Here is a 27,267-nt window from a genome sequence, read left to right on the forward strand (position 1 = left end):
AATAATTTACAAATAAATCAATTGGAAAACAAAAACAAAATTGGATGAAAAAGTCGTCTACTTCTTTACTGGCGTAGACACCGCTTACGCAATTATAGCCGAGTTAACAACAGCGCGCCAGTCGGCTCTTCTTTTCGGTACGTGGCGCCAATTGGATATTGCAATCGAAGCCAAGTCCTTCTACACCTGGTCCTTCCAACGGGGCCTCCCCTCCGTTCTTCTTCCTCTGCTTCCCCCGGCGGGTACTGCGCCGAATACTTTCAGAGCTGGAGTGTTTTCATCCATCCGGACAACATGACCTAGTCAGCGTAGCCGCTGACTTTTAATTCGCTGAATTATATCAATGTCGTCATACAGCTCATCGTTCAATCGAATGCGATATTTGCCATGGTCAACGCGCAAAGGACCATAAATCTTTCAGAGGATGGAGTCATGTGTAGAAGTTCAAGCAACTGAGGAAAGTTCTCTGATCGTCATTCACTTGGGAGTGGCCAGAAACGATTCTCTTATATATATCTCAAGCAGCTCACGACTTTCGGTCTTTGACCAAGTATTGTCTGAGTAGCCCAAGAACATCCGTTTGAAGACTAGCTAAAGTGAGAAAGCGAAAGATCCCTTCCACAGGGTTGTGGGCTGGGTTTGGGACCCGCCACGTAAAGAACACTACCAATGAAACAGCGTATGGAGAAGTCACTTTTTGGAAATTTACGCTAGTAAGTCGGATAAAAATTAACTTTTTTTTATTTTTTTTTACAAACAATCCTCATTGGATACCCTTCAAAGTGGGTCAGGCCTTTTTTCATTTCATGCAACGGTTTGGTCAGCTGGTTGTCAAAAAAGTCTTGCGGTATTTTCGCTAGTTGGCGCTGAAAGCGCGTAGTTCTAGTTTTATTCGTCGCATCGGGTCATGCTATACCTTTTTGGAAAGCTCATTTCAAGCCCTAACACGTGTTTGATTGAATGTCGTTTCTTTTAAGTCGTTCGTGAGTTGTAGCGTCGCAAACATGGAGCAAAATAAAGAGAAAATACGGCATATTTTACAGTACCACTACGATAAAGGCAAAAATGCATCTCAAGCCGCCAATAAAATTTGTGCAGTTTATGGACCCCATACAGTTTCCATTTCCACCGCACAACGATGGTTTCAACGTTTTCGTTCTGGTGTAGAGGTGGTCGAAGATGCGCCACGCTCCGGAAGGCCTGTCGTCGAAAATTGCGATAAAATCGCTGAATTGGTCGAAAGAGACCGGCATAATAGCAGCCGTAGCATCAGTCAAGAGCTGGGCATGAGTCATCAAAAATTCATTTCAATTTCAATAAAAAAAAAATTCAATAAAAAAAATACCGCAAGACTTTTTTGACAACCCATTATATACGATAAAGCAAACCGGATGTTTTAATATTGTATATTAGGTATATGGGGTCTAAGGTCAACCGATTTTATATTTTTTTACATTACCATACACTATGAACACTACACATACTTATAATACGTGGTTGAGTATTATATTTCCGAATTATTAAAAAAACGCAAATTTTAATAATCAAAAATCGCTCAATTGTATAGTTGTCTAAATCTCACGATTAATCACATGGCGATCTTGCAATATCACTGTGCGCACAGAATCATTTGCAGTTTAATTACATTTTAGGCAATATTTCAAGTGAAGTGCTGAATACATTGAGCGCGACACGACATGGCAGCACGACAGTGAACTGTAAATGGCGTCGTGAATCTTTCTACATGGACATTTGTAAGAGGCAGCGACATAACAATTGCCGGCATGTACACAAGACAACACGGCTGTCCATTTTGCATGTACACAATTTCGTTGTGGCCATACTAATACCTTACTCTTCAATGAAATTTTAATATTTTGTTCAAAGTGAAATTTTTTATGCAAAAAATAAGAAAATGGGTAAATTTATTTGTTTTAAATTAACAATTATTATTACAAATGATATAATAGAGCTATTTTATGCTTTTATTTGTAAGATAACGTCAGATTTGTTAGAGCCTTGAATAATTTTACATTTTACATATTAGTGGCATCACCACTCTACCTCATCTCTCTACTGTCAACTCTACAGTCGTCCTACTGTAGTTGGCAAATATAAAAATATAATGAAGTTAGCGAGAGCAACAACTGTCGGCCTGCGGTCGTGTAGTCGTGCAGCTGACAAAATTACTGTGTCCATAAGAACGTGTGTATTTTAATATTTGACAGATGTCGTTTGCAGTCTGTCGCGCTCAACTTGTTCAGCACTTTACTATAAATAACACAAATAGCGCTCGTATGTCAAAATATTCTGAGTATGTATAACACCTTAAGTCTCGAAATCGCATATAAAGTCTTATTGAGCGATGTGTATGAAAGACTGAAGCCTACCGTCTGACCCACTGATTAGACTTTATCAGTGTGGCTTTTGACCTGGTAAATCTATCTACATTTTCACCATGCACCAAATCTTGGAAAAGACCCGTGAGAAGAGACTGCCGCATGACTTTTTCTATCTATTGCTGTTGAAAATAATACGATCTGTAGAGCTAAATATGGAAGGTAAAATCTTCTATGAAAGTGTACAGCTGCTGGCGTACGCCAATGTTGATATCATTGACCTCAACACCGACGCGTTAGTTCTGCTTTCTCCAGACTGTATGAGGAGCGAAGCATATGGGTCTGGTTGTGAACAAGACGAAATATCGTCATTGCATTCTCGACTTGTCTCACATGTCACTGTTGGCAGCCATACTTTTGAAGAATTGGCTATGCCATGCTCATCATTTTAATTTGCACCCGAGTCTTTCATACCATCTCGGGTGTAAAATTTAATGTTTCTGGCATATTTACTTATGCATTTATCGCGTTTTTAACAGAACTCTTTAATGGTTAGTAGGTTTCCTCTATTTTCACGGTGTCGGAAGGGTTGCCAACAACTAAGGGTCGTATTTAGTATTTTTTATTACTCTCATCTGCGATCTCGAAAGAGAACAAACGCAAATATGAATAACCGAAAATTGGCTTGTTTTTTTTTCAAAATATTCTCCATTAAGTCCTATGCACCTGGAATTAGAAGAAGTCACTCGGTCCAAGTCAGGACTATACGGTGAATGACACTTGAAATCGGTGTGTTGAGTGCTACAAAATGTATATGTTTCAATCGATGTGTAAGAGCTCACATTGTCGTTGTGAAGAGTGGCCCAGCCTCAGCGGTTGGTTTTCCTGATGTTTTAATTACAACTGGTAAACAAATGGTTGTGTACAACTCAGACTTTACTGTTCTTGGTTTTTCTCCTGGTAGGTTGCGACATCTTCAGTTTATCGAAAAAACAAAAGAAAACCATTTACTTGGAAGTGTGAAAAAACTTTTGTTGGATGTGGCTACTGTTTACTTCCGGGCTCATACGCGTAAATCTACATCATTCAATTTGAAATGTTTGCCAATCCTTCTAATGCTTGTAGTTGCCTCAATCTCACATAACGATCTTTGCGCACAGCATCAATAGATTATATCAAATAGTAGACGAATTTGTGTTAACTTGCTTTTCCATAAGTAAACTATTTTATTGACATCGATACAGAAAGAATTTTCGCTTAAAAATTTTCATAGACACATTTAGCACCTTAGAATTATTTTCCTCCATCTCTTTTTGAATAGTTATTTTATTCGCTTTGTCTTTTTGTATGGTGTACAGGATACATCAGTATTTGACTTAAAGTTACAGTGCAGAAGGACCCACTCCCTCTTCCAGACATTTCTTTTAAATTTTTACCGATATTATTCTTAATTGCTTAATTTTAAACAAACCGATAATATAAAGGCGTGATAATTTTTTGTACCTTTTCCATATTTACGAAAATTTCTTAAAATCTACTTCAAATTGATTTTTGGTAGTGTGTTTTTGTCTCTAAAGTACACATTTAAACATATTTTGGGACGTCCTTGCCAATTCTTTCACATAAATACTTACAAATGCCCCATTATTTAAATTTCCGCAACTCACTCATTCATCTATCCCTAGATTTCGACAAATATTCTCGATTTTGCTGTTTTAATAACTTCGAAATTATTAATTCCAGATCGATATCTCCAAAACTGAAGGTCTAGTTCGCATATATACAAACATACGGATCGTTTATACTTATATATGTACTTTAAGGATCTTTGATGTTTCCTTTTGGGAAACTTCGCAGCAAATTGAATATCCCTGTACAGGGTATAAATATGTTTCCTGAAATATACACGCAAATATTATAGTTTCTACTAAATGATTAAATGGTCTTGATTTCAGAACTTAAAACTTAAAAGATGAATGACTGCAAATATTAAGATTGAGAAAATTTAGTGAGCAATTTGTACTAGCACATATTTTGGTATTCCATACTGTCACTCAGCTTTACATTTACAATTCTCACCAAAATGGTTTTACTACAAGAACTAATGAAAATAGAAATGTCTTGCAAATTGCTTGTCTAACAAGATTTGTTTGAAAATATTTCTTTTCCATGATTTATAATTGAGCGCGTGATTGGCTGGTTTCACTCCAAAGGCTTGTCTATTCAGTTTGAACTAAAATGTTTGCACAATACCCTTGATATAATGGCTAATAATGATCTATACTGTAGAAAGACTAACCATTTTAAAATTTAAAAGTGAAACGATCTCTGTCTTCGATTTGCTGTTTCTACGCCCTTATCTTTTTGTTCTACTCTCTTCCTATACATTTTACATAAAAAAAAGCAATGAATTTATTTTAATTCGAGGCAAAGGAGTATGCGGATACCTCAAAAATGTGGTTTCTTCAATTCTATTAAATTTTATTTTGCAGGTATCAGTTTTGCCCATGGAATAGTTCAGTTGTTAAATTAACGAGAAAAGTAAAAATTCAAATGTTTTCTATTCGTTTTTTAAATGTAAGACTTCAAATAGAATAAATTTATTGTAAAAATGTCAAGCGTACACAAAATCAAGAGTTTACTAAAACTGTTTTTGGTGCGTAGGGAATATCTTTTCCTGCAAAGCGAGAAGCTCAACATTGCACAGTGGTTCCGTCAGAGGGCAAAAATCAAAAAAACCGATCAGAAAATATTTAAATTAAATTTACACAGTTTGTCTTTAAAATGTCCAATCTTCCAATTTGCAAACCGGTTTTCGCTGGAATCCTAACGGTACATTCTAAAAATAGAATCAAAAGCATGAACACGTGTTCATTTCAACAGCGCATCGGAGCTGTGGTGAAATATTTCGAAGCAAAAGCGCACTTCAAATCGGGCTGGTAACTGTTCAAGTTTATAGATTTATATTATTTGAAATGGATTTTGAAGCTCAAGGTATTTATTTTACTTTATGAAATTAATTTATACTAACTTAAGATGAAATATTTAAAAACTAACTTGATATGTGAAACCTATTTGTTTTTACTTGTTTTGTGTGTCTTAAATTTGTTTACCTAAAGTTTTAGTTGTGTTCCCCCACGATTCCCTATTAGGATTATTATTTTTTATCTTAATTAGAGTTTTAAGATGTTAAAATCGTTAAAGTTAGGTGCGGAAAGTTGCGGATGTAGTTGTAATCGTTAATATGCTAACACGACTTCTTATTTTTTCAAAGTCAAATTTTGCCAGCGCGCTGCAGCGGAGCCCCTGTGTCGTCTTTTGTGTCTCTGTCTTTGTTGTGTCTTTGTGTTTGTCTTTTGTGATTATTTACAGCTTTTATTTGTCAGTTAATTACTATTACTTAAAATTATTCTAATTATTTTTCCATTTTTTTTTATAATTTTTGTTTGCATTCCCAAAGGAGATTCGTATCGTTGTGTATTTTCACGACAGTATATTTTAAATTTATGGTGCACCAAAGACGGTAGCAACGCTGCGAAATTACGGGAAGTTATCGACGATTTAATATTGAGAATAACGGCTACAATTTCGAACTCAACGAACTTTGTAAATCGGTTGGCTACATATGTAAAAAAATTGTTGTTTTTTGGACTCGGTATGATCGGAAAATATCGTAAATTGTACAATATCAATATGATTGGCTAAATGTAATGGAGTCAATTGTCCTTAAGTCGACCAAAAATTCATCTCAGCATATAGCGGAAAGTCCTCATCGTGGTCGTCGAAAGGTTGATTTTGCGGAGTCTTCATCTAGAACAAAGCGACGTCGTATATCTCGGCTGATTGAAATGGATGAGTCCGCTGTTTCTGCTTTGCGCAATGAAAATCAGCAACATCCGACAATGCAAGCAGATCCCACTGAAGTAATTTCCCTAATAATGGAGACCGCAATGTCCAAAAGTCAATATCTGCTTATAAGGAATTTCGTTAATAGTAAAATATCCTTCGACTTATTTCCAAGCTACCACACCATAGTAAATGCAAAAAAAAAGAGATACCCTAAAAATATATCAGTTGATGAATCTCATGCTGAAATTGAGTTGCAAAGTTTACTGGATAATACAGCATCGAGCATATTGGAGCTTCAAGAAGATGTAGTTAAATCAATCACGGATGAATCGATTGAAAACCTAACGTTAATTCGAAAGTGGGGTTTTGATGGAAGTACGGGTCATAGTGGGTACAAACAAAGTTTTTCAAGTTACGATTCAGAGGACAAGAGCCTATTTGTCACCTCATACGTACCTCTCCAACTAATTTCAAAAAGTACCCATTCAATAATTTGGAAGAATCCGCGGCCTTCATCGACACGTTACTGCAGGCCAGTTCGTTTTCAGTTCAAAAAGGAGACAACTGAACTATCAATCGAAGAGGAAAAATACTTCAGGGAAAAAATACATCAACTTAAACCGACAGAATTTTTGATTCATAATAAAAACATAATTGTTGAGCATAATTTACAACTGACTATGGTAGACGAAAAAGTGTGCAACGCTTTAAGTGAGTCATCCTCTACAAAATGTTTTATATGTGGAGCAATTCCAAAAGAGATGAATAACTTGGATAAATGTTTGAAGAAAGACGTGAACAGAGAATATTTCGAATTCGGTTTATCCCCACTTCATGCGAAAATACGTTTCTTTGAATACTTTCTACATCTTTCCTATAAGTCTGTTATCAAAATGTGGCAAGCTAGAGGTCCGGAGCAAAAGTTAACAGTTTTAGACCAAAAGCATAAAATTCAATCGGCGTTTCGGGAAAAAATGGGAATAATAGTAGACAAGCCCAGAGACGGAGGTAGAGGATCTTCTAACGATGGAAATGTGGCTAGAAAATTTTTCTCAAATCCCAAATTAGCTTCTGAAATTGCAGGGCTTAATGAGAATCTTATCCATCGTTGTGCCACTATACTCCAAGCTATCCCCTCGGGGTACAAAATAAATTTGGACATGTTTAATGAATATGCCATCGATACTGCTAAGGAATTGATAAAGGAGTATCCATGGTACTATTTGCCAGCTACAGTCCATAAGGTGTTAGTTCATGGATCTTCTGTGATTGAGCATGCACTCGTATCAATTGGAGAGCTTTCGGAGGAAGCTGCCGAGTCGAATAATAAGGAATTAAAAAAATGTAGACTATATCACAGCCGCAAAATGTCACGCATTTCAACAAACACAGACATATTGAACACACTAATTTTACGGGCGAAGGCATGCTCGGGGAGATGTTACGGCGTCTGTTTTTATGAATGAAGCGAGGTCGCTTGTGGAATTTGCGCCTGCGTTTATGAATGAAATCGTTTTTGTTGTAAAATTTACTACATTTGAGCTTCGCCAATTCGGCTGCCATATTGGCTTGCCATGCTTATGCTATTTAGGCAATTGTTGTTTTTGTAGAACAATGCTTCAATTTTTTGTTGGTGACATATTCACATGTGTACGCATATGTATGTTTGTATGCTTGTGCATTATTTGTTCGGAAGTGTATGCAAATATATGTATGTACATATACCTAAGTGTGTATATATGAATGTATGAACATGCAGATCAATGCGCGCGCATGTAATACATTATATTGATAAGTGATAAAATCATGATTTGAATTTCTGAATGCGCACATGCGTATATATGTATAATAAGATTATGATATGAGCGTGTGCAGAGACATAAGATTAATATGATAGAAGATGTACATACATGCATACATACATACATACATATGTACATATTGTTGTGATAAATTTAATTTCTATTAGTAGGAAATATAATATAAAAATATTTATTAGAATAGTATGTTATGTAAAAATCAAAGAAAATTATTAAATATGCAAGTCCAAATTGACTATAAATATTACTATGCATGCTTTCATACAAAATATACTCATATCATAATTATGTTTACATGTCAATATTGAATTGCCGACGGCAAAACGCAAAAGCATACATATGTACATTTTTGCATACATTGCGATTCCCAAGTTTAAAGAAAAATTGAAGCATGAAATATCACAATGCTGTTGTTGGGAGCATCATAAGGAGCATGCATACATATATTAATATATTTATCTCTCTTCATATTATCTGCTTTGGCATATATGCCATGCCATCATATGCCGAAAATACATATATATATTTCTTTCTCTCATATTCTTTGTTGAATATGTGGAGAACTGTTAAAAATGTTAAAATTGCGAGGCGAATTCCGACCTACAATGTTAACAAATGCGGCGAATTCCTTACACAAAATCTAACAAATGTTCGCTGTCGAACCTGCACCTTCTCTATACTTTACATTCTCTGTCTACACAACCTTGCTAAATGCAGATTCAGGTTATGCCAGAGAATGTAAAGTATAGAGAAGGTGCAGGTTCGACAGCGAACATTTGTTAGATTTTGTGTAAGGAATTCGCCGCATTTGTTAACATTGTAGGTCGGAATTCGCCTCGCAATTTTAACATTTTTAACAGTTCTCCACATATTCAACAAAGAATATGAGAGAAAGAAATATATATATGTATTTTCGGCATATGATGGCATGGCATATATGCCAAAGCAGATAATATGAAGAGAGATAAATATATTAATATATGTATGCATGCTCCTTATGATGCTCCCAACAACAGCATTGTGATATTTCATGCTTCAATTTTTCTTTAAACTTGGGAATCGCAATGTATGCAAAAATGTACATATGTATGCTTTTGCGTTTTGCCGTCGGCAATTCAATATTGACATGTAAACATAATTATGATATGAGTATATTTTGTATGAAAGCATGCATAGTAATATTTATAGTCAATTTGGACTTGCATATTTAATAATTTTCTTTGATTTTTACATAACATACTATTCTAATAAATATTTTTATATTATATTTCCTACTAATAGAAATTAAATTTATCACAACAATATATACATACATATGTATGTATGTATGTATGCATGTATGTACATCTTCTATCATATTAATCTTATGTCTCTGCACACGCTCATATCATAATCATACATCATACAATTCATACATTCATATATACACACTTAGGTATATGTACATACATATATTTGCATACACTTCCGAACAAATAATGCACAAGCATACAAACATACATATGCGTACACATGTGAATATGTCACCAACAAAAAATTGAAGCATTGTTCTACAAAAACAACAATTGCCTAAATAGCATAAGCATGGCAAGCCAATATGGCAGCCGAATTGGCGAAGCTCAAATGTAGTAAATTTTACAACAAAAACGATTTCATTCATAAACGCAGGCGCAAATTCCACAAGCGACCTCGCTTCATTCATAAAAACAGACGCCGTAACATCTCCCCGAGCATGCCTTCGCCAACAAGCGTCTTTTTGCGACGATGGCAAAAGCTAAAAATCATAAATTGAACAACTTTCTGATGATTCTTCACAGAAAGAAGTGACAAAAGTGGCAACATAGCAGTTGTCGATTTACAATATTTGTCTAAAATATTTTTCCGTGACTCGCAAAAATCTGCGTCGATATGTATGCACGCGCATACATCTTCATACATATTTACGCTGGTTTGTGGGCGACGCTGTTCGTACAGCAAGGGAAGCGGTAACAATCGGCGATCGTTTGTTAGTTTCTTTCGGCACAGCTCGGATTTTCTACCAACAACACAATGTTGTGGCGCTTTGTTTCGACACATAGAAGTACTGAACACAATGAGCGCGACCGACTGCAAACGAATATATTAGAATATACACGTTCTTAGGGACACAGTTATTGAGCCAGCTGCACAACTACATAACTGTGTCCATAAGAACGTGTGTATTTGACAGATGTCGCTTGCAGTCTGTCGTGCTCAATTTGTTCAGCACTTGACTCTTTGACAAAACGCAAGTTTCGGCCATTGGTTGACCGTGACAATGGAGATGCGAAAGAAGCGTGCGACACTTGTTACTATGAATGTATGTACATATGTATGTATATGGCTCGCATTTGCTTTCGCAAACATACAGACAAATGTGCCAAAGAAATAATATATGTATGTACATATGTATATGCCATAGAACTTCTATTGGTGCAAATATGGAAATGATAACGAAATAATGCGAATATGCATATTTCATGAAGGTCATCAATTTTCTTTGAAGAAATGAAGTTCATTTGACACATCTTCGCTTTGTAATAGACGAAATAAATATAACTTTTTAGAAATAATTAAAAAATTAAATAATAAAATTTATTATTTTTTATCTAATTTTTTACGATTTTGTAAAAAATTAAAATTTTTACAATTTTTCTGAAAAAAATGGTTCATATGATACAAGATCACGCATATGTGTCTCAGAGAATGCTTCTTTACATTCTTTGTGCGACTTTGCATATTTTTCTTCAAAGCAGTCGTTTTACATATATTTCTGCCACTGCACGTGCTCAATTCTGCTAAATAGCCAGAGCACGGCGAATTCCTTAGACAAATTCTATCAGCTCTGTTAGCCGCGCAATCGAACCGTCATACAGATTTCGATTTGCACCTTCTCTATGTTTTTACATTCTCTGGTTATGCAACCTTGCTCAATATGAATCTACGCAACCTTGTCTGCGAAGATGTTCGAGCAGCAAGCGAAGCGGTGACGGCAATCGGCGATCGTTTCTACCAACAACGCAATGTTGCCATGCTTATGCTGTTGTTGTTTTTGTAGAACAATGTTTCAACTTTTGGTTGGTGACATATTCAATTAAAAAAATCGATTCTGTTGGGATTCGAACCTTCACACCTACGTGTTCGTCGTCACTTCTGAAGCGCTTACCACCAACACCACCATTGACACTTGAATTGCGTTGTCCTAATTATGGTTTGGTTATGCACGAAAGAAATATACAATGGATCGCCGATTGTTACCTCTTTCCTTGCTGCTGCTGCGCATATGTATGTTTGTATGCTTGTTCATTATTGAAGTTATACTGCTTTTTCTTTCCTTTGTCTTTCATTTCTGCGAATTCTCAACTCCATATTCGTTGCAATAAAAGTTCTATGGCATAAGAAAAGTAATGGCCGACGATTGTCACCTCTTGCCGCTGTAGCAGCTTCGCCTACAAACATGCGTAAATATGTATGTATGTATACGTATGATCGTGAATACATATCGACGCAGATTTTTTCGAGAAGCACCAGAAAGTTGTGTAATTTATTATTTTTAGCTTTTGCCATCGTTGCGAAAAGACGACTTGTTGGCAAAGGCATGATCGGGGAGATAATATATTATAATTAATTTATAAAATGTGAATTTAAGTTTTCTAGTTTTCTTTCATACAAAATGACAAGCATTTCTTGGAATATCACTAAGAAGTATAACTTCATCCGCGCGTAGGGACTCCACGCACCTTTTTTTATAATTTCATATTTATTGTTTTTCTTGTTAAAAAATATAACAAAGTATTGTTATTTTTTTAGTAAACACCGTATAATCATGTCATGGGAGAGCATATCTTCAAAGGATCTTCTCAGGTAAGCATTCTTCGAATTTTTTGTGACCGTTAATGATTTTTGAAGTGAAACTTTTTAAGGCTCGGTATTAGAATCGTATATTAATTGCAACTAAATTTGGGGGAAAAAGTTAAAGCGCAGGGTTTAATTTTTTTAGATGTCTTTTACCTTTCTGAAGATTATAATTCAGTAAAATATGCAGAAAGTTAGGCAAGTATAACATGGCAAAAATGTATATAAATTTACATAGGCTTAAATAATATTGCAATAAGTTCATAAAGGAGTTAGGTGTAGTCACAGACATAAAAAAATTATTCAGTATATTATATCATTTTATATAAACAAAAAATTAGTTTTCGATTGATTTAGCAAAAATATCTAATAATGTGGGGCTTGTACCCACATGTATATTAACTTCGGCTTACTGTTATTTTAAAACATTTTACAACGTACAAGGATTTTATTAATGAAATCATTTTTTTTTTTAACTAAAATAAACAAAATAAACAGTTTGTCTTGGTAAAATCATCGCTCATAATCAACGTCGTCACGTGCGTACGGCGTTCTGTGGTCAAGTCATCAACTCTCGTTGACATTTTCTGGTTCGGAGTCTTTTGTTCGAAGCTTCTTGCGAAAAATGCTTTCCGTGTTGCTCAATCCGCACAACTCGGCCATCATTCATTGTTTTCGACCTGGAAGACGCCGTCGTTTTCATTATGAAAATTTGACCATGGTTTTGTAAATTCTGCACTAGTCGTCGTTTGATTCGGACCTTCGGCTACGCCAACTTTAGTAATTTGATATGCACCCAAATACTTTGGCTTTAAAAGAGACCACCTACCAAACGTGTTTTCTTCACGGAGAGTAAATCGTTTACTGAATATTGATTAGCTTTTGGTTTCTTTTTAGAAGTTCTAAAATTACTTCTTCTTCGATAAGCCCGAAATTCAAAAGGTGTCATGTCCATACTTCTGTTGTATGTGAAACTTATCACTTGTTGAACTCTGTTTGTGAATTTGTACCACTTCGTCGTATTATTCTTGCTCAGTTTTGTTAAAACACTAATAAGAACCGCGTTCAGTCGGTCTATTTGACCATTGGAATGGGGCAAGCCAGTGGTGATTTTAACATGCTTAATATTGTGCTAATTTCAACGAATCAGTTGCGGCGAATGTAGTTTATAAAGCTTATTGGTTGACTGTAGTGGTACAAGAAAATTTACATGATACTTGCAAAGAGGATTCGCCATTTATGAAGCGGATGCAATTCACCTTATTTTTTACCCAACTTTCTATACAATGCATGCTACACAATTGCCGGTATTCATTTTTATTTCTTCATCAAGCTATGTAATACGAAATTTTCGACAAATTCCATCTTTCGCGTTTTTAACTACAAAGTGCCTTTTCGTGAGCGTGCCGAATTACTTCTCTCTGCATGCGAATAATTCTCAACGCTCCTATTACAGCGAATATCTCTAATTTGTAACTGGAAGTTCGGCATCAGAAGTCATTTTGCTCATGTAATATTTAGGATGTAATTGGTTGTCACCTCGTAACATTTGCATATAACATAACAACATATAACACCGCTTTCAGAATTTTCTTGAGTAAATTAAATACAGTTTTTTTGTAGCGATTCATTTGGTACTTCTTACCATGTTTAGTCAGATCAAATAATGGGTTGGAAATTAACGCAAATGGTCGGCAATGGGTATTTAACTAAATCTTCGATTTTGCTCTTAAATGGTGTCATTATTTCTGGCTAAACGCAGAAAACTTTGTTATTGTTTTAAACTTTCAGCAATGGGTACTTAACTAAAGCTTCGATTTTGTTTGTAGATGGTGACATTTCTTGATTTCCAATGACGTGACTCGGAATTTCTACTCCTTTTTTGTTAATTTCCATTTTTTCCAATTATTTGCAAGTCTGAAGTCTTTACATTGATTCAACACTTCTTCTAAATTACGCACAGCATCATTTTCATTCAAAGCTGGTTTTAATATGTCATCTATGTATTCCCCTACGCATAAAATGTTGGAAAATTGCATTTAGACATCTTTGGAAAACACCGGGAGAGTTCGGCAAACCAAAAGGAACTTTCAAAAACTGGTACTGCCCGCCATATGTAACGAATGACGTGTATTTGCGGATAAATTCAGACACAGGGGCATGGAAAATTCCATTTTTTAAATCTTTTTGCATTTTTCAATCGGTCCAGCTGGCCTTCTATTAAGGGTAATTGAAATCGATCTTTTATAATGACATTGTTTAATTGTCTATATTCTGCTAACAATCTTAAAATCACAGGACTACTAAAATCAATTTGAACTTTCACTTATACCGTCTTTCAACCACTGATCAATTTGATCGTCAACAATACTTATTTGTGTTAATAGCAGTCTACGTGGTGTAAACAATATTGGAGATTCATCAAGTAGAATAAAATTAGTTTGCACATTTGTTGATTTGCACTTGTTCGGTTTAAATTCACACACCATATTACGGACTTTTTGTTTCGCTTCCACACTATTTTTCATCGGTATAAAATTTATCTACTACTGGGTCCACTTTCATCAAAGCAAACACGTCTTAAAATTTGTCAAAAGGAATTTTTCGAATAGAAAGTCCATCTTGATTTATTTGTACAAATATCTGCTTACAAGCAAAAATCTTCGCCGATCACCACGCCAATACTTATCAATATTGAAGGCAATACTAACTAATTTAAATCTTAAATTTGATTGTCAATGCTTGTATCATGGCTGAGTTCACCAATTGGTTTTATATTATTGCAAGGCTTACGTTCACCAAAACCTATTAGACGAATTTGTGACTTTTTTAACACAGGTTCTTGTAGCGACTTGAAAATATTATCAATAATACTTTTGTTTACAAAAAAACACTTCTTTTTTCATAATACTGTTTTTGGCACACAAACGACATTTTTATTTTCTTCTTGTGGGCAATCTTTTGAAATATGGCCAAATTTTTTGCATTAGGAACACTTTTAGAATCTTCTTTGCCACCAAAGTTCATTGAGAAACGCGCTTCGAAAAACGATTTTTATGTTTATTACCCTCTTCTGTACCTGCGCCAACGTCATCAAAGCTGCGCATAATATCACCATCATCATCGTTGTCTTCGGCATCTTCGTCGACACTTTTGTCATCGTCGTTCTCCGCCACTACGCATAGCAACGTTGCGTTTCACAAATCTTGACATATGTTCAGTTTCAAATTACTTGCACTACATGTCAAACCTAATAAGTTACAGATTGACGACAAATCTTCAGCTCTCAAACTGTTTACTATGTAGTTCAATTTCTGTGCATCTGCTTCTGTTTCGAAAATGAGTTTGTGTAGAGCCGTTATTCTTTCTTTTCATCTTGGAAAAAACATTAATCCTTGAAGATTCATCTGAAGTCAATAGAACAAAAAAAATGGTTTTATTAATATAGAATAATTAACAAAATAGGGCCCCAGTTAAACAAAAATCTTTACATGTTCTAAGAACACTCTATAAACTTCATTGAAATCTATAGAGCGGTTTTCGAGCTACAGTGGTCGCCAGTTCAAAAAATATATTTGCAAAATCCACGATGTTCACATATGTATATACTTATTTTCTTTAATTATCCCAATATGTATTCATTTAATTATTTACGACTCTGGCAGTTTCTTTTCTATCGCACGTAGTTCTCTTTTTTCAACCATATTTAATTATGGCTTCTTATATTTCGATCAAATGTAATTAAATGAATCTTCTTGATTAGTATACCACACAGCCATAATTTATCAGCAACACATTTGCTTGCATCGCCGGATGGTTCACGCTACTTATTGGAAAACTCTAATGGTAAGTAAAGGCAGGACATAATATGAGCTAACTCAATGAAACTACTTTATAGATCTGAGTCAATTAGATGAAAGCTATTCACGACTAGCTGGTTGTGGGTCCAGCCCCGATGTCACATCGCTTTGGGCGCGGCATGGAATATCTGCCTCTCATAATTCAATTATAAATTGTTTTTTAGTTTGTCAACGTAGTTTAAAACAGTATATGGCACGACGAAAAGTAAACAAAGACATAATATTTGCAAAAACAAAAATCATGCTTTATTATAAAAAATTACAATATTCGTAGATTGAACGAGGTTTGCGCCTTTATGAACAACATAATCAAAATGCTGCGGTACGCATTTGGCGAAGCGCTTTAAAAACGACTGATCGCCGTGAAGATTGTTTTCAATTACTTGGTTATCTTTATCAGGCCCATATGGATTGGGGTAAATATCGTGAAGCGATAGAATTTGGACATCGGCAATTAGGAATATCTGAAGAGTTAGATTCACCTACAATGCGTGCGGAAACTTATCTAAACTTGGCGAGAGCACACGAGCGCCTCGGAGGTCTGGAACGTGCTCTCAGCTATGCACGCCATTCACTGTATAACGAATGTGGGACCCAATGTCGAACTGGAGGGCTTGTGCATTTGACAGTGGCACGCGTTTATTTGGAGATGGGAGGATTTTCGCGTGCACTTGAAGGGTTACAAGGGGCTCATAAGATAGCCACTTCTATAAGTGATCCATCGCTTGAGTTGCAGGTATATGTGACGCTGTCTGAGCTGTTCGGTCGTCTGCAGGATAATGATAAGAGCGCAACCTATGCATCTAAAGCTTATGATTTATCGCGTTCATTACAGCTAGGCGATCTCAATTCGTCACATCATCGCGCTGCATTGTTGCGGATGGCGGCTGCTCTCCGTAAACAAGGCGATCTGGGTGACGCGTATGACTATTGTATGGTGTGTATATTTTGGCAAGGATCCTGTCAATTTATGATAGTTATTACGATTTACTTCATTCTACTTCAGGAAGCCACTCGCCTTGCGTTGATTTCTGGGGATCAAGCAACGTATACGCGAAGCTTACGAATAATGGGTGATATATATCGCAAGAAAGTGGACATGGATGTGAGTTTATATGTAGTTTATATGCCATTTATAAATTTTCTACAAAAGTTGACCTTCAAGCGCGCTTTTCGGCAATACGAACAAGCTATGGGAACTTCAGCTGCACTAGGCGATCGCATGGCACAAATGGAAGCAATGGATGGGGCAGCGCGCTGTTTAGAATCATTGCGGATACAGCAAAAAATTTGTAATTGCCGGCCACTAGAATTTAATACGCGTTTGCTAGAGGTCGCAAGCTCCATTGGCTCCAAGGTACTTTTAATTTTTCTGAAATTATCCATTGCTTTTTTATTATAATTCTATGCATCTGGACAGCTTTTGGTGCGTAGAATACGGAGTCGTCTTGCACTTATCTATCGTGCTTTAGGCGATGAAGAACAGTACATACATATGGGCATTTTCACGGTAACGGACGCGACATTCGTACGCTTTTAAGTGCGTCCAAAACAAAGAAGACAAAGGAAAAGTTTATATATATTGACATTGTTTTGAAGGGCTGACGCAGTACTAGATTTTAATATATACGGGAAGGTTCTACTACAAATAAGTACGTAGTTATAAGCAATTATAAAGTGATACGGACGCGACAAAAAATAGAAGTTTTTTTGAGGCGCATTCAGAAATATACAAAAATCAGCAAATTAAGGATTTATATATATATAAAAATATATATATTAATAAATGCGAACAGATGACTGTTATTCGTAGGTTTATGAAATATGTTAATTTTCCCTTAGTTTTTTTTAATTGAGTATAGAAGAAATACGGACGCGACATAACGGACGCGACAAAATCTTCCAAGAACAAAGAAATACAATTTTTTCATTATAACACTTCAATTTTATTGAAAATTAAGCAAACCAATAACGTAAATTAAAAATTCAAGTAACATTTTAGTAAAAATGACTTAAAAAATTAAGAAGAAAGTTATTAGTTTTTAGTATGGTCTATTTTAATTATTTTCTTTAATGAATAGGCGGTCCGAGCAACTTCAATAAATTTACTGTCGAAATATGAAAACCAATGCAAACTCTTAACTCCTTTGATATTTGGAATATTTTGCCATAACTCTCACAGTTGATTACAAATACTATCAATTTGTGTTCCAGAGATATACAAAATGTTAACTCCATGAATGTTGTTCTTAGCACATTCATAGAAGCATGAAGCATCACCGAGAACAATATTTTTTGCTTTAACGATTTGCCAGACTTTTCGTTTAACTACGGCACCTATTCCGTCTACAGCACCTTTGCCATGTGAAGTGGCAAAAAAATTCCACTCTAAGATTCCGCAATTAAATTCAGCTGCAAGTCTTGGAATACTAGAAAGAATAAATTTATTTTTGAATTGGGAAGTGCTTCCATCAGAGAAAATATAAATGCTGGTAACTCCTTTGTACTGGTTTTGTAATATATTGATAATTTTGGAAATAAAGCAATAAACGTCGAATTTACTGTGGGTCAATCTATCACTGATAACAGCAAAAGACTTGGTTTCACCAAGAACCCAAGCTACGCACGTAAACACTGTTACTTGGCTATAACTAAAGTGGGCATCTTGAACTTCGTTTTGGAATGTCAAGCGATAATTTTCAGCAAAATCAACTTGCATAACAATTTCATTAACTGCTACATTTTTTTTTAGTTTCAAAGTAATTTTGTTGGTGACGTTTAACAAAACAATGCATTTTAAAAGCTGGTAGCTGAATCTCTATATCATAAATTAAGTCGATTAATGGACCAATAGTGTAGTTTAAAGTTATGCGATCATCTACTTTTCTCCACTGTTTCCATTTGATTTGCGTATTAAATTTATTAATAAACTGTATTGGAACTAGATCGTCTTTAATATCGCGTACACAGCTGTCAGAATTATTAGCCATGCCCTTTCATTCATAACATCGCAGCAAACTGATGTAAGAAATAATTCAGCTTTGGCAGGAATCTGCGGTATAAGCTTTGCACAGCCTTCTAGTGGAAAAATAAAATTTGCATGGTACTTACAGACACACATATTGTGTCGTAAATTATTAACTGAATGTAAGTTGGCTTAGAACGAATAAAAATAGTTTTGCAGACTTTTTCTTCGGTATATTCGGCTTTGAAAAGTTGATATGCTTCTGTTAAGGTCATAAGCATAAAACGTTTTGAGGCTACTTTCCCATTGATTATCATTGTATCCTTTCTCCCAGGAGCTTGAACGCTGATTCCATCTTGCAAAAAGAATTGTTCAATTAATTTTTCGCGCATCTGGCTTTTTGATGACTTGGTTGTATTTTCATTCATCGTTTCTGTTGGTTTAATATATTTATTGCATAAAGATTTGAGGATAGCTATTTTTCTATTCAGGTTTTTAGGTAGCGCAGCCTCAACTTTTTTAATTGCTTTTCCCATCGTTTGTTTACAGCTGTAAATTTCGCAATTCAAATTGTCAATATTATTTATGCTCTTTTTTTGCCGCAAAACTTGCTGTCTAACACGGTCCTTTTCTTTCTTCTTTTCTAATAAATTGCAATCACTTTTCATTTTTTGCGATAATCTTTTTCGGTACTCTTGCTTTCGTTTTGCTTCTTTCTTCTTGTATTCCTGCCATTTCTCGACGTTTTCTTTTATTGTCTCTCTATACTTCATTGTTATTGCTTTTCTTGTTTCTTTTGCCGTTTTTGCCATCAATAAAATTTTAATTTTATGCAATTTCTACAACTTTATTTAATATTTAAGGTTTACGGTAACGGACGCGACGAATTTCAAACACCAATAAATTTTTTTAATCGTTTTTGCCGAGAGCCAATTATTACTTTTTTTAAGTGAAATGATGTATCTGCTTTTAGTCTGAAAGCAATTTGCACTTCAACACTTTGTTCACTAATGAGAACAATAAATGCTGTTTTTCGGTAACGGACGCGACATACGAATATAAGCAGAAGCAAACACAAAAAAACTACCGTTATTCGATCTCCACTCAGTCTGTCTGCTTGTTGAACATTATGTTACTATCAGCAGAAGATTTTTAAATTATAAAAACATCATAGTATTACTTTGAATTAGGGAATATAACAAGGAAAAACGTTGGTATATTTGGTCAAAAAAGTCAGATTTTTGTAAATTTTGTGTATTCGTTGTATATTTCGGCTCAAAATTAGAAGAAAATAAAAATTCCTTTATATTTATAAAATTAACACATTTGAGATTTATTATTCATCAACAGAAAGTTTTCAGGAACTGTTTGAATTTTGCACGCGTGGTGGACACGGAAAAGGTGTCAAAAAAAGGAGAACAATTAAGAGAAACGAGAAACTGACGATTATTTTTGTTCCCAGAAAAAAATCCTAGACCAGGTCACATATATATATGCTTTTTAAGAAATTGTAATTGCATTGACTTTCAAAAGTATTATTTTGTAAAATAATTATTTGCACCAGAAATTAGCTTGGTTCAAAATTACTTGTCATTTCGGAGAGATATTACCTTGTATTTCTATTATTAGTTTTTATTGTTTAGGTACTTTGGAACAATAATACATTGTTATGTTATGCGCAAAACATGTTCTGTAATTTTCATTCAGATAACTCAAATATAGGCTGATATATCCAGCATAAAGTCGCCTGTAAGTTCGAAAATCTTTATATTAGGTATATGGGGACTCAGGGAAGTATTGCCCCGATTCGACCAATTTCTGGCATACAAACATACCATTGTCAGAAAAGAATTATCCCTGAATTTCAATTATATACCTCACACATTGACTAATATTTTCGATCAAAAGTCAATTATAGATATTGGAATCCACGTATTCGGTACCTAGGGTCTTGAACAATTTTGATTGGATTTGGTCAAAAGTTTATTACATTATATTACTTATTTCTTAATTTATGTACTGTAAAGTGAAAGAATCAAATGGAATTTTAAAGTGTCTTTTATGAGAATTAGGCGTGGTCCAATTTTGCCTATTTTCACATTGTAACAAAAATGATACGTACTAAATTTAGTCGAAAACGGTCGGTCGGGTTCCGAGATATGGGATTTCACCAAAAAGTGGACGGGGTCACGCCCATTGTCAATTTTCATACCAGCTCTCATAAAGTCCTCTCATCGATCTCGGAGGTAAAATTTAATGTCTCTGGCGTAAATAGTTATGATTATATTGCGCTTTTAGTAGTTTTGAACGGTACCGTTATATGGGCATTCATCTGTTGGTAGGAGTTCTTATAATATTCGAGCGTAGCAAATTTAGTTGTTGTAGCTTTAGTGGTTTAGGAGATATGTACATTAAACATTTTAGAGGGCGTGGCCACGCCCACTTTTTCAAAAATTTTTACACACAGGACAGCTTTATATTATTAATTAATTAATTTAGTGTTTAGACCGATTTCGCTCATCTACGAACTCGAAGAACCTACGTGCCAAGTTTCATCGAGATATCTCAATAGGTGAACAAAACTATAATAATCTGTAGCAACTGATTGCAAGAGCATAAAAATAAAATATTTAGCCATTACGTACACATTATGTGAGCTACTAGTGATCAAGCTACTTATATTGACACCAGGAAAAACATTACTTAATCCCTTTCAATTGAAGCGAAAAATAGTCTGGAATTATAATGCCACCCAATAATGCATAGAAGCGACATTACTTTCGGACTTTTTCATTGCCTGCCTTTAGGTAGGCAGGTAGGAATGCAATCCTTCCGGGCTCAATTTGCGTTTAAAGTGCCATTTTTATACACCTATACCATACTTTTAGGTCTTGCTAGCTTGTTTCGTCGTTGCGTTCAATCTATTTGTTACCCTCAATAAAAATAGTTATCTCTTTGATGCTTTCTGTAGAGAGGCATTCCTAGTTTGGTATCTGATAGTGTATGTTCTATGTCAGGTTTGTGATAGAGCTGGGCATTCACAGAGAAAGTATAGAACCGTTTCCTTATTCCTTTTCAGTTTGCAGCTGCGGCAAATATTGTTATAGGGCATTCTGTCTCACACAGATTCGTCTAGGCTTCTGACTTGGCCAACTGCTGTTCGTTGCCAAAACTGTTCCTGTGACCGGGAACCCAAATTATGGAGTTGAATTTTCAGTGACCTTAAAGCTTTCTCACATTTGCTGACAACGCTGAAAGTAATCTTTGGCGACGTTAAGGCTGGCAATGCCATATCTGTATATATGGTTATTTCTGAATTCATCCGTAGTTATTCAGTAAAATTCCCCAACTTTAGAGATGTTAAGTTCACAAGAACTTAATTTGATTATTTTCATAACTTCATTAAGCAAAAAATCCGGGTCTGAAAATAGAATTAAGAAACTATTAGAATTAGTAGTACCATTGGCTTGAATTGGAATACTATGTGTATCAGTATGCTATCCCAATACCAGTTTCTTTTTGAACTACATAGTTTATTTTATATAAGAATGCTTATATTAAATAACAGTGTTCAAAATTTTGTTCAAGTGCATTTGATACTCTCGCAACTTGCAAGAATCAAAACTTGGGAAATACTTTAAAGTGTAAAGCCAATCATATAGAGTAAAGGTAGCCGGATGTTCGTAAATCTTTGTATTAAGTGTACGGTGGCTAAAGGAAGTATTGGTTCGATTCAATCAATTTTTGACATACAGACATATTATTATAAGAGAAGGTTTATCACTTAATTTCAGTTATAGTACATATCACAAGATATTTTCGGTCAAACGCCAACTATGGATACTGGGGTTCACATATTTGGTACCTAGAGTCTTGAAAAGTTTTGGTTGGATTTAAACAATTTTTGGTCGAAAAGTGCCAAGCTGCAAAATTCTATTCCGCTGTATTAATTACTTCTTGATTTGTGTGCTGGAAAGTGACATATTCAAATGGAACTTTAAATTGTGTTATATGGGAAGTAGGTGTGGTTGTAGTCCGATTTCGCCCATTTTCACACAATGTCACGTACTAAATTGAGTCGAATTCGGTTTGTCGGGTTCCGAGATATAGGATTTCACCAAAAGGTTGGCGGTGCCACACGATAACACAATTTTAAATTCCAATTGATTCTTTTACTTCATAATTACAACACAATTAATACAATGGGATTAAACTTTACACGAATAATGCCTTTAGTGTATGCCACTTTATGACAAAAAATTGTTCAAGACCCTAGGTACCGAATATGTAGACTAAATAGGGAGGATGGAGTCATGAGTAGAAGTTAACGCAAGTGAGGAAAGTTCTCTGAGCGCCATTCACTTGGGAGTGGCCAGAAATGATTCATTTACACATGACTCATGCAGCTCACGACTTCCGGTTTTTAACAAAGTATCCTCTGTATAGTCGAAAAACATGAAACAAGGAGGATGAAGGTGAGGGAGAGACTCCGTCGCAGCATCAAGGCGAAGTTTTTCAACATATCACTGATTTGCACCCACGCACCGACGGAAGAGACGGACGATGTAACCAAAGATGTTTTAAATGAGCGCTTGGATGTCAAAATCATGCCTGGTGACGGTAACGCCAGAATGGGCAAAGAAGGTATATTTGGCACAATAGTCAGTAATTTCAACCTCCATGATGAAAGATTCCCAAATATGTTGAGGTTAATCGACTTCGCCGAGGTCCGAAATATGGTTATCTGTTGTACTAGTTTCCAGCATAGAAGAATTCATCAAGTTACCTGACTGTCTCCGGATCGAAAAGCCATCAACCAGATCGATCATATTGTGACACGGAAGACACGTCTCTAGTGTTTTAGATGTGCGTACTCTTCGAGGTCCATTATCTCGTTGAAGCCAAGATACGCGCCCGCCTCTATGAGCGATCAAAAAACACAAGGAACGTTCGAAGTCGAGAAGCTGCAATCAGAACAGACATCCATCTTTTTTTCTACTTGACTTGCACTACTGTTCTCTGAGAGCACTCATTAGAAACTCGGTATATGAGAACTGAGGGAAGGCATTCCAAATTCCTTACGTACAGCTGCAAACGAAACCATTGGTTTTAGGAAAAGGCAAGAGGACAGCTGGTACGATGAGGATTGTCGTGTCGTAGTGGAGAGAAAACAGATTTCCTACCTCGCAATGTTACAATTGACCACAATAGGATTGACCGGGATAGGATAGATACCGAGAGTTGAAGAGAGACGCATTGCAGACCCAAAAAAAGAGAGGATAGGGGCAATGCTCGAAAATTCTACGAAAAGATACGGCGACTAACAGAAAGTTTCAATATCGAAACATCCTCTTTTAGAATCCCCAGAGGTGATCTAGCGACTGATGCCAATATCATACTAAAATCCAGAAAAAGGAGACCCCACAATCTGCGCCAACCACGGTGGGATAAGCCTCCTCAACATCACACATAAGTTTCTATCAAGCGTAAACTGACGTTGAGCAATACCAAAAGCCGTAGATAATTTCGTTTATATTGGAACCAGGTACCTTAACGAGATTGCGCACAATGTTTCTCATTTAATATAATTAATAATTTATTAAGACTTAGTTTAAAAAAACATTTGCCAAATATATATTTTAAATATAATTTTTATTAAATTCTTTAAACAGACAGGACATGTTATTCAAAGAATTTATTATTACGAGTTTTTTCCGATTTGTGTTACATGAAAAAAATATATAGCTGGTTTGTTATATGTGTAGTTAAATGGAAAGTGTAATTTTATTTTCTGCCACTGTTACGTAACATACCATATACATATATTTATTTCCTTTATATACGTATAGTTGCGCTCATGATCTTTTGCGACGGCGAGAAAAGGGTCCCTCTCGTGCTTGTCCAGCATGTAATAAATTATTGAGCTCACGACTTCATCTTTGTGGTAATGAAAGCAGTTGTGGTCCTGGTGGTGGTAGTGAACCCACCGACACCTTAAATATCAATGACGCTGCTGCCGATGCTTTACTGGCAATCGATACGGTCGACATTATGGCGCCACTTTGTACAGCGAACGGTAGAATCATACGTAATTCCAATGAAAAGACGATCATCTGTAACGGCTTGACCAGTGCTGGGCCAAATGTTGACAGCACCTCTTTGCTATTGACCACAACTTCGTCACCAAAACCTTTGTACCGAAGTAATTTATCTTTGGCATCCCTAAGTTTGCGTGCTTCTAGTTTAACTATAGATAGCGCTCGAAATGCCACGTCGTCGGTTTAGAAATGATTGCGATATTGTTATGACCAAAATAATATAGAAATAATGAAATATTAAAAAAGCAACAAACAGACACAACAGATTGTAAAAATAGCTCAACATACCATAACATAAGTATCCATGCTCATAGGCACCTAAGTTGCATAGAAGTCTTTTAAAAATTTACAGTCAATGTTATTAAAAAAGGGATCCATATTAAAAAATTGAAGATTCGTGCAAAATGTAATTCAAAACAATGTACCTACTAGTAGTCATAGAAAAAAGAATGATGTAATGAAAGATTAAAGAAGAAAGTGAGAGAGTAAGAGTCCTTTTATTTGTATTTTAAACCAAGAATAAAAAATAGAAAGATAGTACGAGTACGTATATCATTCTTGATCGTATACATAAATGGTGAGCATTTCATATCACAATCAGAGATAAAGGGGTGCCCAACTTATTCCAGAGTCAGACATTTTCCATTGTAGCCATATCGGAAAAAATAACATTTTTGGAGAGTTCTAACTAAAACACCCAATATTTATTACGATAAAAATTATTATATATTCGTTTAGTTTACAGAGAAACAATTTATTATGACTTTATGGTACATTAAAACAACTGACTTTTGAACCTTCAATACAAGATAAAGGGACTTGAGCTTAATATATTTTTTCGGTAGAATTTCAATCTGGTCGTTCCAATCGTTCTAATTGCGAAACGTCTAAACCTACCCGATCAGTCACCTGCCAAAGGCGAGTCTTTATCGCTGGCACAATTGTGCAAGGCCGTCGCCTAGGCAGCATCTGTCAAATATTAAAATACTTAAGTTCTTTTGATTTTGCCGACGACAATGGGCAGCTGTAGTCTAGTCTAAAGTTACTTTACCGGCAGAATACAGAAACTGCTCTGATATATCATTTTTATAACAAATTATTATAATTTATATATTTTTTGCACACAAAGTTCCACTATGATCAAAATATTTAAATGTCATTCAAGTGAACGGTTTTAGTACAGCAACAACGAAGTTGTGTACATCAGCTTTTTGATATGTCGCTGGCCTCTTCCAAATGTTCTAGAGTCTGGCTTCAAGACGACATTTGCATACAAGAAAATTTCGCTGTGGTGCAGTCATCTTTTTGTTCAAAACATTACGCCTTATAGTTCAGTCGTTGTCGAGATGAAATTAGCATCGCGCATTGTGGTGCCGCTAAACCAAATGAGCTCTGCACGAAGTTCTGTATTATTGTGAATGAATTTTTTGTAATGAAAAACATGCACGTAACATATATAAAATCAACTAAAAAGCATAGAATTGTTTGTTTTACTAAATAATAAAAAATATTCTTATTGAACGGTTACATAGGTCTCAGGGGGTGTCTTTACTTTCGTGCTTTCTCGCTCTCAACTCTAAGGCTGATATCACGGGCACCTCAAATTGCTAGCTTGCATTTCTTAATAGAGTCTATTGCCATACGATAATCAGCTGTTTAATGTAAAAGCAAGAATAATAATCCTATAAGTTAAATAAAAACACAGAAGAAGTTATTATATAAGTGAGTGTTCGCATCTTTTTAGGTCCGCATTAAAAACGCTGGAACTAGCAGAACTAAAGCAAGGAATCCCGTATGGATGAATAAATATTATTGCATATTAAAATTATGGAATTTCAATTCTGGTGTCATTGAGTTTAAATTAACTGATATTCCCTTCTATTTTCTATTTTCAAATATTTCCTTTTCTTGAAAGTGGTCAATGTAATTCATATGTATAATTGTTTTCTTATTAACTCTTTCTCTCTCCCTTTCTTTTGAAGTTAGTATTTTGTGTGCTTCCTTTAATGTCTGTCTTAGGCAAACTACTCAACTATAGTTAGTAAAATGTACATTAATTTTAACTCTATGAATAGTTTTAATGATTTAAGGCTAAATAAATATTAAGTAATGTTAAGCGACTAGTACCTTAAAATATTAATAACAGAATATTAAATAAGTTACCTATTTATCGAACTTAAGAAAAAACAGTTGACGAAGAAATTGAATGAAAATATTTACCTAAAGTAATCCAATCTAACCAATTTATGAGCTACATATCATTGATTTGCCTACAAAACTATGTTTTAATGATTATTAATATACAATCCCCAACACAAAAAAAACGGAATTAAAAATGGTCATTACGCCTCTTCTAACTATGGATTGGATGTTGAATGTTTTTATTTATTGCAGATGGGAAAATCGAACCAGTGCCATGCACAAAAAATATCGGTAAAAAACATTAACTTTAGCTCCAGCTAA

The 27,267-nt window shown here is 35.1% G+C and overlaps 1 protein-coding gene and 1 long non-coding RNA gene across 8 annotated transcripts in view; one reads left to right on the top strand and one right to left on the bottom strand.

Annotated features, from left to right (window-relative positions):
* The window catches only part of LOC126766138 (43 kDa receptor-associated protein of the synapse homolog), a 28,061-nt gene extending 9,604 nt beyond the window's left edge, over positions 1-18,457 (top strand). For 5 of the 7 annotated variants that reach the window (XM_050484002.1, XM_050484001.1, XM_050484003.1 and 2 more), the window contains exons 2-8: positions 11,837-11,890; positions 15,645-15,727; positions 15,780-15,946; positions 16,016-16,678; positions 16,748-16,846; positions 16,895-17,098; positions 17,162-18,457. In XM_050484002.1, coding sequence (XP_050339959.1) covers positions 11,853-11,890; positions 15,645-15,727; positions 15,780-15,946; positions 16,016-16,678; positions 16,748-16,846; positions 16,895-17,098; positions 17,162-17,281 — 1,374 coding nt within the window. In that variant the 5' untranslated portion in view covers positions 11,837-11,852 and the 3' untranslated portion in view covers positions 17,282-18,457. Of the gene's footprint in view, positions 1-5,051; positions 5,334-11,836; positions 11,891-15,644; positions 15,728-15,779; positions 15,947-16,015; positions 16,679-16,747; positions 16,847-16,894; positions 17,099-17,161 lie in introns of those variants that run through there. The other 2 variants (XM_050484005.1, XM_050483999.1) reach the window with 2 other exon arrangements.
* On the bottom strand, positions 14,462-21,883 carry LOC126766287 (uncharacterized). Its single transcript, XR_007668818.1, has 2 exons — positions 21,352-21,883; positions 14,462-15,288 (listed from the first exon to the last, which is right to left on the bottom strand). It is a non-coding gene; the product is annotated as an uncharacterized LOC126766287 (long non-coding RNA).
* Positions 21,884-27,267: the final 5,384 nt, after the last annotated feature.

The sequence above is a fragment of the Bactrocera neohumeralis genome, unplaced genomic scaffold (genome assembly GCF_024586455.1).
Source record: "Bactrocera neohumeralis isolate Rockhampton unplaced genomic scaffold, APGP_CSIRO_Bneo_wtdbg2-racon-allhic-juicebox.fasta_v2 cluster11, whole genome shotgun sequence".
Lineage (NCBI taxonomy): Eukaryota > Metazoa > Arthropoda > Insecta > Diptera > Tephritidae > Bactrocera > Bactrocera neohumeralis.